The sequence below is a fragment of the Geotrypetes seraphini genome, chromosome 4, assembly GCF_902459505.1.
Source record: "Geotrypetes seraphini chromosome 4, aGeoSer1.1, whole genome shotgun sequence".
Taxonomy (NCBI): Eukaryota; Metazoa; Chordata; class Amphibia; order Gymnophiona; family Dermophiidae; genus Geotrypetes; species Geotrypetes seraphini.
In genome coordinates, this window is record NC_047087.1 from 53,804,351 (window position 1) to 53,816,759 (window position 12,409).

The following is a 12,409-nucleotide window of genomic DNA, read 5'->3' on the forward strand; positions in this document are numbered from 1 at the left end:
TAACAAAACCAAATGGACACGAGGAAAAAAGGTAGGGGGAAAATTTACATAATATTATAGGTAAAAAAGAGATGGAAAGCAACAAAAGATAAAAAGAAAGCTTGCTCCAGATTAAATAACATTGAGATAATGAGGATGTTGACTCAAAAGCCATTGTAAAAAAGTAGGCCTTTAATTGTGACTTGAAAGTTTTAAAATGATGTCTCAACCCTTAAATATAGTGGGAGAGAATTCCACAAAGTAGGGGCCATTATCAAAAAAACAAGAATCCCTGCCAGTGCTAAAATATAAATTCAATTTTTTTAGCACATGGGTAGAATGCACTGATCCCAAAATCTACTTCAGGGCACTTGAACACGGCCTATAGTAGTGTTTTTATTAACCTTTGGTGAGCATGTGTCGACACTTACTACAGCTTAGTAAAAGGACACCTAACTTTGTAAACTTACGTGTTATTCCCATTCTGGACGTAAAATCAGAATATAAAACTTGGGAAAATACCTGCCATTTTAGTTTTATGAATTGTAGGGATCATATAAATACCAGAGAGAGTGTCACCTGTTTGCTTTTACCCATTAAAAAATGTTAGCATGAGCCACTTGCCGCTGTAGGTACTTTGCTTACAGCTGTGTATGAATAGGTACTAAAGTCTGTAAAATATTTCTTTAGCCTAAGGAGCCACGTACACAAAATAGCCACCTCCCCAAAACAAAGACAGCTGAAGGACTGAAAATGCGAGCTTCTGTACGAATGACTCGTTATCTGGAAACTTGGGGAGCAGCAAAGCCTTTTTCCCATCTGAACCACAGAGAGAGTGTGAGCCATGAAAGTTCAACTGTGAATGGTAAACCAGTAAAGGTGAGTGCAAAGATGGAAATTTTGTTCCATTTTGGATTCTTTATAGTTTGTGATTCCTTTGTTATTGGATCAATGTTAGTAAGTGTAAGGAGGAGGATTCCTGTGTTCACTGAATCTTTCAAAGTTCAGGAATTCAGCAGGCAGGCCTCTGATGTCATAGTAACAGGGAAGCTATCTGTATGCTATATAGACTCCTCCCACTGCCAAACGCAGAGAGCTACTTTTGGCTCTTTTGAAATACTTTTTGCTTCATATCCTCTGGATATTCCTGGTACAATACTGGTAAAGGTGAGTGCAAAGATGGAAATTTTGTTCCATTTTGGATTCTTTATAGTTTGTGATTCCTTTGTTATTGGATCAATGTTAGCAAGTGTAAGGAGGAGGATTCCTGTGTTCACTGAATCTTTCAAAGTTCAGGAATTCAGCAGGCAGGCCTCTGATGTCATAGTAACAGGGAAGCTATCTGTATGCTATATAGACTCCTCCCACTGCCAAACGCAGAGAGCTACTTTTGGCTCTTTTGAAAGACTTTTTGCCTCATATCCTCTGGATATTCCTGGTACAATACTGCACCTAACCCTTCTTGGCTAGCATCTGTATGCAGAATGCCAACACTGGAGCATTCATCAAAATAATCTTCTTGAATTCATCTTCTTGGATTCATCTGAATCCAAAATGGTCTGATGATTTGAAGTATGGTAGCCCTAAATTTGAGGTTTTGCCTCTTCCTTTCTTTTCAGATGTGTAACCTTTTGTTGGCCTTCTGTAGTATGTTTCATGATAAATATTTATATGAAAAACTCAGACCCTGAACCCGTGAATTAGTGTAACACTAATTCACGGGTTCAGGGTCTGAGTTTTTCATATAAATATTTATCATGAAATTTTCTTATTTAAAGCTGTGATTATTGTTAATACAAGTTACGTCATTATCACAGAAGAATATATCTTGTCTATCCATTATTGGCGGCCTTCTGTAGTAGCCATAAAATCCTAGGAATGATCTGAGGGCTTCAAATCAGTAGGTCTGTTCCAAGTGGCAACTGCTGCAATCTTATCTGGATCAGTAGCAATACCTCTTTCAGATACAATGTGTTCCACATACTTCACTTGAGGCATGCAGAACTGGCATTTGTCTGACAGTTTAAGCCCTTGTGCCTCCAGCCTATCAAGAGGCTTCATCAGTTTCACCTTGTGTTCTTCCAAACACAATGAGGTCATCAAGGTAAACTAACATTCCCAGGAGATTTATGTCTCTAACTGTCTTCTCCATGAGTCTTTGGAAAGTGCTTGAGCTTCTTTGATTCCTTGGGGCATTCTTTTGAATTGGTACAGATGAAAGCTGTCTTTTCTTTATCACTCTCCTTCATAAGTATCTGGTAGTAACCACTCCTCAGGTCTAAAACTGAGAACCACTTGTTACCCATCAAACAGACCAACACATCTATTCTTGGTAATGTGGTCTGGTCTGGTTCTTTTGTTCAGTGTTTGGTAGTCCATACATATTCGTATGGACCCATTTTTCTTCCTAGCCACCACTATAAGTAAGACGTATGGGCTTTGAGACTCTGATGATTCCAGCATCCAACAGCTCTCCCAAGTGCTTTCTAACATCTTCTGTGTCTCTTGGTGCCAACCGTCTCGATCTTTCCCAGAAGGGGCACAAATCATACAGAGGTATGGAAAATTCTACAGTCTGTTCTCATTATTCGAATGTTCCCAGTTTGAAATTTTTCTTATCCATGGTTGCATGCATTGTGACCGCTATTTGTTATTTACACCATTTGTTTGTGTATTTGCAGACCTTAGAAAAAAAGCTTTTGTTTCATTTCTCCTTCACTTTCAGTTTTGGCTTTTCTTCCAGAAACGGCCTCCAAGTATCAAGAGAGTGAGTTAGAAGCATAAGAGTATGAGTTACAAGCATCTACACATAAAGCTCCAAAGAGAATGCCCTACAAGCATCTACAGGCACAGCTCCAAAGGGAATGGCCACCAAGAATCAAGAGAGAGTGAGCTACAAGCATCTACAGGTACAGCTCCAAAGGGAATGGCCACCAAGCATCGAGAGAGAGTGAGTTACAAGCATCTACAAGTACAGCTCCAAAGGGAATGGCCACCAAGAATCAAGAGAGAGTGAGCTACAAGCATCTACAGGTACAGCTCCAAAGGGAATGGCCACCAAGCATCGAGAGAGAGTGAGTTACAAGCATCTACAAGTACAGCTCCAAAGGGAATGGCCACCAAGAATCAAGAGAGAGTGAGCTACAAGCATCTACAGGTACAGCTCCAAAGGGAATGGCCACCAAGCATCGAGAGAGAGTGAGTTACAAGCATCTACAAGTACAGCTCCAAAGGGAATGGCCACTAAGCATCAAGAGAGAGAGAGAGAGTTACAAGCATCTACAAGTACAGCTCCAAAGGGAATGGCCACCAAGCATCAAGGGGGAGAGAGAGAGAGTTACAAGCATCTACAGGTACAGCTCCAAAGGGAATGGCCACCAAGCATCAAGAGAGGGAAAGTTACAAGCATCTACAGGTACAGCTCCAAAGGGAATGAAGCATTTTACGTTTCCGAATGACAAAATACATGTGTTAGACAGGCTTCATTCTAGCAAGTCTGTTTCTGCTGTCAGCTGTGAGTTAAATGTAAATGAATCCACAATCCGATCCATCCAGCAAAAAGAGGAAGATATTGTTGGTCTGTTTGTGAAGTTGCACCGGAAAGTTCCAAAATATTTGTGTTTCTTGATCAGTCAGTGGAGAAGCAGCTAACTTTGTGGATAATGCAAATAATGAATGAGAAAAGAAGCACAGTGAACAGCATTGTTGTCAGGATGAAAGCCAGAGACATTTACAAACAAGTCACCCAAAGACAGGAAAACGTGAAACCCTTTTCTGTGAGTTCTGGTTGGCTAGCACATTTTAAAAAGTGATATGCGTTGAAAAATGTAAGCCTTTCTGGGTAAGCAGGTTCATCTGACATCAAAGCTGCTGAGGAATTTAAAATGTACCTACTAAGTGTAATTGAAGAAAAAGGGGTATGTGCCAGAGGAGGTATTCAAGGTAGATGAGACTGGCTTGTTTTACAAGCAGATTGGGATAAGGACATATAAAGAAATGGCAGCAAAAGCCTCAGGATTCAAGGTATTTAAAGATCGCAGCACCTAGCTACTGTGTGACAATGCCAAGGATGATTTCAAATGCAAGTTTCTTATGGTCTACAGAGCCCAAAATCCTTGCGCACTTAAAGGAAAGAACCTGAACTGCATGCCTGGATGGGCATCAACATTGGATAAACTGTTCAGTGACATGAATAGAGGAATGTGATGTCATGCTGGAGCACAGTCTAAAATTTAAGCATGTGACAACCTCTGTGTTTGCCCCTTATGCTGAGACACTTAAAGACTTACCTACCTAGGTATAAGCAATGCAGAAATAGAAGATTAGATTACATTAGACTTGAGAAGGAAAGCCAAGCAGGCAAGGCTGATACAGTTTTTTCAGTCAACAAGCCGCAAGACTCGGGCACCAGAGGTTGATACGACAGAAGTCGACCTGCCAGCTTCAGCTCATGCGCCAGAGGTTGAATAGACAGAAGTCGACCTGCCAGCCTCAGCTCATGCGCCAGAGGTTGAATAGACAGAAGTCGACCTGCCAGCCTCAGCTCGTGCGCCAGAGGTTGATATGACAGAAGTCGACCTGCCAGCCTCAGCTCGTGCGCCAGAGGTTGATATGACAGAAGTCGACCTGCCAGCCTCAGCTCGTGCGCCAGAGGTTGATATGACAGAAGTCGACCTGCCAGCCTCAGCTTGTGGGCCAGAGGTTGATATGACAGAAGTCGACCTGCCAGCCTCAGCTTGTGCGCCAGAGGTTGATATGACAGAAGTCGACCTGCCAGCCTCAGCTCATGCGCCAGAGGTTGAATAGACAGAAGTCGACCTGCCAGCCTCAGCTCGTGCGCCAGAGGTTGATATGACAGAAGTCGACCTGCCAGCCTCAGCTCGTGCGCCAGAGGTTGATATGACAGAAGTCGACCTGCCAGCCTCAGCTCGTGCGCCAGAGGTTGATATGACAGAAGTCGACCTGCCAGCCTCAGCTTGTGGGCCAGAGGTTGATATGACAGAAGTCGACCTGCCAGCCTCAGCTTGTGCGCCAGAGGTTGATATGACAGAAGTCGACCTGCCAGCCTCAGCTCGTGGGCCAGAGGTTGATATGACAGAAGTCGACCTGCCAGCCTCAGCTTGTGCGCCAGAGGTTGATATGACAGAAGTCGACCTGCCAGCCTCAGCTCGTGCGCCAGAGGTTGATATGACAGAAGTCGACCTGCCAGCCTCAGCTCGTACGCCAGAGGTTGATATGACAGAAGTCGACCTGCCAGCCTCAGCTCGTGCGCCAGAGGTTGATATGACAGAAGTCGACCTGCCAGCCTCAGCTCGTGCGCCAGAGGTTGATACGACAGAAGTCGACCTAACAGTGCCAACATCTCCATCATTCTGGAGCTGCACACCTGTACTTCTTCAGAGATTGATGTGTCATAGTTTGACCTGTCAGCCTCGACTCATGTGCTAGAGGTTGATCAGATTGAGTGATACACCTTGAATGTTACAGTATAGTAGAGTACTTTACACTTGTATTTGTGTAAAACTTGTATTTGTGTAAAACTGTTTATATATATATATATATAAAATAATAAAACGCTAGCCGCGCATGCGCAACTCAACTGCGTGCTTCTGTAATCCCTGTTCCGTGAGATGTAGGTCCGTGGCTTTGCAGGAGTGCGCATGCGCGAGTCCCCAGCCTTACTTAAGTTTCCAGCACCTACCACTCGCCGCTAGCGCTGGACTTCCTGCTCTCCGTGTCGGCTCCTCTCACCCTACCTCGGATTTACATGTCAGGCGGGGATCGACAGAGGAGCCGCGGCACCTTTTCAAACCCTCCCCAGCACTGCCGTCATCGTCGCTAACTTTTTAAAGTCCGGAAAAGCCTTCGGCCGTGAAGTATGCAGGTGGCGTACTTCACGGCCGATGGCTTTTCAAACCGCCCCCCCCCCCCCGCCGCCATCGTTGGTAAGTTTTGTTGTTGTTTTTTTTTTTAAAACCTGGTAGTCCAGCAGTATCCCTACCTCGCTCTCGCAGCTGCCAACGCTGGAGGGAGCTGTGTTGTTAAGGCCTGGCTTCTTCGGGCAGCAGCAGCATTTAAAATTCGCTGCTATTGCCGACTTCAGGCCTTACTCTCTGGCGGGTCCTGCCTACTTCCTGTTTTCATGAAGACAGGACCGGCCAGAGAGGAAGACCTGAAGCCTGGCAACAGCAATGAATTATGAATGCTGCTGCTGCCCGATGAAGTTCAAGGAGGAAAGGGAGCAGAGGGGGAGAGAATGGCTTAGAGGGAAGAAGACATGGCAGGGCATGCAGGGAAGGAGGAAGGTATTCCACACCAAGTGAAAAGGAAGGGGGAAGGGGGAGATGCCATATGGAACAGAGAGAGACGGAAGGCAGACACTGGATGGAAAGAGAAGAGAGGGCAGTGAATGGAAGGGGAAAAACAAGAGGGTGAACAGTAGATAAAAGGGGTGAGAGAGGGAGACAGACACTGAATGCAAGTGTGGGGGAGAGGAGGGACAGCTGTTGAATGGAAGTCTGAGGGACAAGGGGAGCAGACGTTGGAAAGAAGTGGGGAGAGAAAGAAAGACAGATAGTGGGAGGGAGGGAGACTGAAAGGAAAGAAAAAAGAGACAGGGGCAGGGAGAGAGACAGAAAGAAAGAAAGACAGCGGCAGAGAGAGACAGAAATAAAGAAAGACAGACAAACATATATTCTAGCACCTGTTAATGTAACGGGCTTAAAGACTAGTATATCTATATATATATATATATATATATATATATATATATAGATATAGATATAGATATAGATATACTAGTCTTTAAGCTGTAGCATCCTGAACCGTTTTGTCCTAATGGCAAGCACATTAAGGGCCCATTTAAGAAAGCCCAAAGCGTGTCCCAGCACGGCTAATGCCCCAAAGCCCATTCAGTTCCTATGGGCTTTGGTGCATTTGTCACAGGAGAATTGCTACTGTGGTTGTGTGATAACAGTACATTTCTGTAAAACTGGTTTTTGTCATGTAGTGGTGAGAAAACCATAGTGTATTGCATTGGTTGATAGCAGATTAATTGCTTACTAAGGTTGCACAATACCATGCATTAATTTATTTTCTAGCACTATTGTGTTCAATTATTTTGGTTTTTAAGAATGCTACTTCTATAAGCAATACTTCACATAAAAAAATGTTTGCAGCATTCTAAGTATTCTACTATGGTTTTTGTCCCGTGCAGGAACCTAATCCTGTTTTTCCTATAAGATCCATTATTCAGTTCATGCGATTTTGAGACACAGAATGTACTGCTGGTATCTAACCTCTATTTTCCATAGGCACAGCATTTCATCATTTGTGATTTTTGTGGTTCCTAGACTTTTCTGGAAACCATACTGCCACAAATAACGAGAATGGACTGTACTTCTTTGGCCAAACCTACATAGAAACATGATGGCAGATAAAGGCCAAATGGCCCATCCACTCTGCCCATCCGCAGTAACCATTATCTCTTCTTCTCTCTGAGAACCCACGTGACTATCCCAGGCTTTCTTGAAATCAGACAGTCTCGGTCTCCACCACCTCTACCGGGAGACTGTCCCACGCATCTACCACCCTTTCTGTAATAAATATTTTCTTAGATCACTTCGGAGCCTATCAACTCTTAACTTCATCCTACGCCCTCTCATTCTAGAGCTTCCTTTCAAATGAAAGAGACTTGACTCATGTGCATTTACATCACTTAGGTATTTAAATATCTCCCCTCTCCTGCTTTTTCTCCAAAGTATCCATATTGAGATCTTTAAGTTTGTCCCCATACGCCTTATGACGAAGACCACACACCATTTTAGTAGCCTTCCTCTGGACCGATTCCATCCTTTTTATCTTTTTGAAGGTGCGGCCTCCAGAATTGTACACAATATTCCAATTGAGGTCTCACCAGAGTCTTATACAGGGGCATCAATATCTCCTTTTTCCTACTGGCCATACCTCTCCCTGTGCACCCTAGCATCCTTCTAGCTTTCGCCGTCACCTTTTCAACCTCATCACATCCAATCACACCCAAATCTCACTGTTCTGTTGTGCACATAAGTTCTTCACCACCTAAACTCTTATCGTTCCTTCGGTTGAGAAGACATTGCTTCTGTTTAAAAGCTCCTGTATCAAATCTATCCTTCCAATAAAGAGGAAGAGGTGAGTTCCCCAAAATTGAACAATGGTGGATCGATTTTTGGTGCTGATGTCTTTTGCTGAGGATATCCTTTAGTGATAGATTCTACTCTATATCTATGGGTTATTTTTGATCCCCTTTTTATAAAGCGATATCTTTCCTGGATTCATTTCATGCCCAGACCTACACTTCATTTGATTTCAGGTCAGAGACGAGTGTAATGCCTCATTGTACTAACAATCTGCCAGGTAGAGTACCGAAGTGGCATATATAACTTCAATGGTTGCTTCTTCATCTTCAGAGTAAGCTCTACATGGCCAGTTACTGAGGTTACTGTTCCAGGCAGCAACTTTTTTTTTAGTTCAAAAAATTTTATTGAGTTTAGTAGATGAAGTACAATAAATGTTAATAAGGCAAGAAACATGCATGGCGTACCAATGCAAAGATTCACAAAATATTATCTACATCAGTGGTTCCCAACCCTGTCCTGGAGGAACACCAGGCCAATTGGGTTTTCAGGCTAGCCCTAATGAATATGCATGAAGCAAATTTGCATGCCTATCACTTCCATCATATGCAAATCTCTCTCATGCATATTCATTAGGGCTAGCCTGAAAACCCGATTGGCCTGGTGTTCCTCCAGGACAGGGTTGGGAATCACTGATCTACATAATGTAATATAGCAGGCAGACCTATGTCTATCTATAAGGAGGAAAGTAGCAGCACAACAGCAACTTTTAATGGTTTGGAGAAGCATATCAAACAGGACCTAAATCTTCTTAATGGATTTGAGAGAAGTGCCATCTTTGAGTAGGTTCTGGGACACTGATCCACTAGAGCTATATGGCCAGAGGTAAACAACTGCTTAGGGAAATTTTCTGCCAGCTCCTGCAAAATTATTAGCCAGAGAGATAGGCTCTCTCCCTACTCCAAACTGCTTCTCTTTCTAACAAATACTGTTCTAGAGCTAAAAAAACAAACAAACCTATGAATCTTTCAAAACAGCCAATAGTAGCTCTCTGCTCTTGGCAGTGGGAGGAGTCTATATAGTATACAGAGTAGTGCTGCCCTATTTGCGATTCAAATCGATAAACCGATTCAATTTGGGGGAATCAATTCGAATCGATTCATTTTTTAAAAATCGGCCTCGCCGATTTGGTGGGGTCAGTCTGGGGGAAGTCTTCAATGCAAGACCCGCACACCTGTCTGGAGCTCCCCCCCCCTGCCGCGGGATCCAGTATTTGTTTACCCTGCTAGCTCCCCAACAGCACTGCACATATTCACCGTCGGGGCTGCGGGCAGCGTTACAAACACGCTGTCTTTGTGAGCCCTGGAAGCTTTTCCTCTGTTACATTGTCTGGCCATAGAAAAGACTGCGTTTTGAGTGTTAGGGCGTGGTTTGGCTTCCTGGCACGGTTTGCATGCTGTGGAAGTCGGAATTTGTGTGCTATGAAGAGCGAGGAGCAGGTTCGGGTAGGGCGGAACAGCGGCTAATGGAGAGATCAGTGTTCCATTGGAATGGATGAAAGACTTCCCATGTTGTGCATCTGTGGGAGAATTCTCACCTATGCAGGGACAGGAAACTGTAGCTGAGTGATAGGCTTCCGGGGCCGCTGAAGGCATCGTGTTTGTTTCACTCGCATGATCCCCAAGAGTGAAAGTACAGCGAGCAAGTAAAGGATCCCGCGTTGGCTAGGTGTCCCAGACGAGTGGGACAGGCTGGAGGGGGAGCGATTGACCTGTGGGGAGCTAGTCAGAGAAACTGCTGGAGTTTGGTTGGGAGAAGAGGAAATGTTAAAAAGAGACAGCAAGAGAAACTAGTGAAAACAGAATGGGAACAAAGAGCAGAGTACTGGGTAAAAATCTGGATCTTGTGCTTCCTTAAAAAAGATGAAGGATCTGACTGGGAGAGAGATGGTGAACAATGGGATTTAGGAAGGGAAGGAACAGAAAGGGAGAGAAGTTGATCACAAGGGATGTTGTGGAGAGGGGGTGGGGGATAGAGATACTGGATAGGAGGGTAGTTGGGAAGAGAAAGGGAGAGCTGGTGGACCCTGGGGTGGTTGGGAAAGGAGGGAGAGATGCTGGATGAAAGGGTAGTTGAGAAAAGGAGAGAAGGTAGATCTGGGGATGGAGGGGGGGATCCATCGCTGCAGCTGCAGGGATGGAGATGGAAAAGGAAAGATGGCAGACCTCCAGGGGAGGGAAGGGGAGGACAAAGATGGAAGATGGATGTTTGCACGGAGAAAGAAGGAAACGACAAAAAGGCAGGAGACCCTGGCAAGTGAGTTATCAGAAGACAATCAGAGTCTGGGACCAACAAAAGGTAGAAAAAATAATTTTATTTTCTGTTTTGTGATTACAATATGTCAGATTTGAACCACGAATGTGAGCTAGGATTTAACAGAGAGAGGAAAGGTATTTTTTGTTTGTTTATTTTGTTTACACCACAGTGCCAGTGTAGGTAGGAGAGGGCAAAGGGGGGTGTGAAGAGGCTATAAAATAAAACCCACTTGGATTTCTGAAAAAAAATACCCAATTGGACAGGAAAATCGAATCGAATTGAAAAATCGATTCAATAGGCTGAATTGAATCGAAATATTTTTTCCTGAATTGGGCAGCACTAGTACAGACAGCTTCCCTGTTGCTAAGACATCAGAGGCCTGCTTGCTGAATTTCTGCACTTTGAAAGATTCAGTGAACACAGGAATCCCCCATCTCACATCTAAAATCTAAATTGACTCATGGCATATTTTTCTCTGTAGTGTAACATTATTTTCTTGTGTTGGATCAACTAAAAATATCGCTGCCTACAAAGAATCTGACTTTCTGTAGGACCAATATGGCTTTGTATTTTGGGAAACTTTATAATGCATATGATCAGTTTTATTTTCACACAATGTATTTTACAATCTTTTTTTATGTACTTTTTCCTTCTCTCTGCCAGTATGTTGGTATGTTGCTACCACTTCCATCTGTGGGCGAGTGTGAAACACTATACTGTCTTCATATAGTAGATAGGGCACATAACTTCCCTCACTGTGCCATTCTTTGAATGGCTTTGTTTTCAGTGGCCTAGTGAGCCTGATTATCTTTTAAAAGTCTTGCTTTATTGTGTATTATGGTAATGCAGAATCAGTGTAACACTTGAATGTATTACAAAATATGCCTTGCTTTCAGGAGATACCTCTGCATTGTCCTGGACACCAGAGGCCTACTGATAGGTAAGATCAATGCTCACGTGTTTAACTAGATAAGCAGCAATTCCTATATCTGGTTTAATGTTGCTTTTAAAACTTATCAATCCTTTCTACCCCCTCTGTCTTTCTGATTTCCTCACTCTAGAATATTTTTTTTTCTAATTACTGTTCATTAAAATGATACATTTTTAAACAGGATCACAATCATTTTAAAAGAAGGGCCTGTCAGTTGGTATATAAAACTTTATTTAGCTTATGCACTTAAATGGTCCCATTAAATAGAGTTACTAAACTATGTTGAGTGAATCATATTGGTAATGCACACTTTCCTTGTGATGAGTGTTACCTTAATGTGCACATGCTTGTTTTAGTATAAATGAAATAGAAATTTAATGGAAATTGAGCAGGGCATTCTGTTGTGCTAATGCAGTGCTTCTTAAAAACACCGCAGTGTGCATTAAGGCAAAATTGTGTGTAAACTTCAACACAGTTTTTAAATTGTAGTTACATTATCACAGGCTCGATCTTTACACTGGTTTCTAATCCATAAGTAGGAGAGGAATAGCCTAATGGTTAGTGCATTAGGCTGAGAGAACCTGGAGAATCAATTCAAATCTCGCTGCAACTGTTTGTGATCTTAGGCGACTCACTTTACTCTCCATCGCCTCAGGTACAGATCTAAATGGAGAGCCCTAAAGGGATTGAAAAATACCTGAATGTACATTGATTCAGTATCTTTCGGGCATGCAGACAGTATATTTTGGTTGCCCCTATTCTTAAAGACCAGAAGGTATCAATTGCCACGAAATCCAATTATAGACCCATAGCAAGCATTCCTTTGTTTACCCAATTACTGGAAGGTTTAGTTAATTTAGAATTAGTAAGTTATTTGGATAAATTTAATATCCTTAATGACCATCAGTTGGGATTTAGAAGAGGATATAGTACAGAGACTGTCTTAACTTCAATGCTTGATTATCTTCATCGTCTATTTAGGAAAGGCATTAATGCTTTAATTCTTCAACTAGATTTTAGTAGTGCCTTTGATCTAGTAGATCATGAAATATTGTTGAGTTGTTTAGAC

General features: G+C 42.9%; 1 protein-coding gene across 4 annotated transcripts in view; it reads left to right on the forward strand.

The window, feature by feature from the left end:
• ADCY7 (adenylate cyclase 7) overlaps nucleotides 1-12,409 on the forward strand; it is a 228,426-nt gene that overhangs the window by 171,661 nt on the left and 44,356 nt on the right. For all 4 annotated transcript variants that reach the window (XM_033942505.1, XM_033942507.1, XM_033942508.1 and 1 more), the window contains 2 exons: nucleotides 670-858; nucleotides 11,306-11,349. In XM_033942505.1, the coding sequence (XP_033798396.1) occupies nucleotides 670-858; nucleotides 11,306-11,349 (233 nt within the window). The remainder of the gene's footprint in view (nucleotides 1-669; nucleotides 859-11,305; nucleotides 11,350-12,409) is intronic.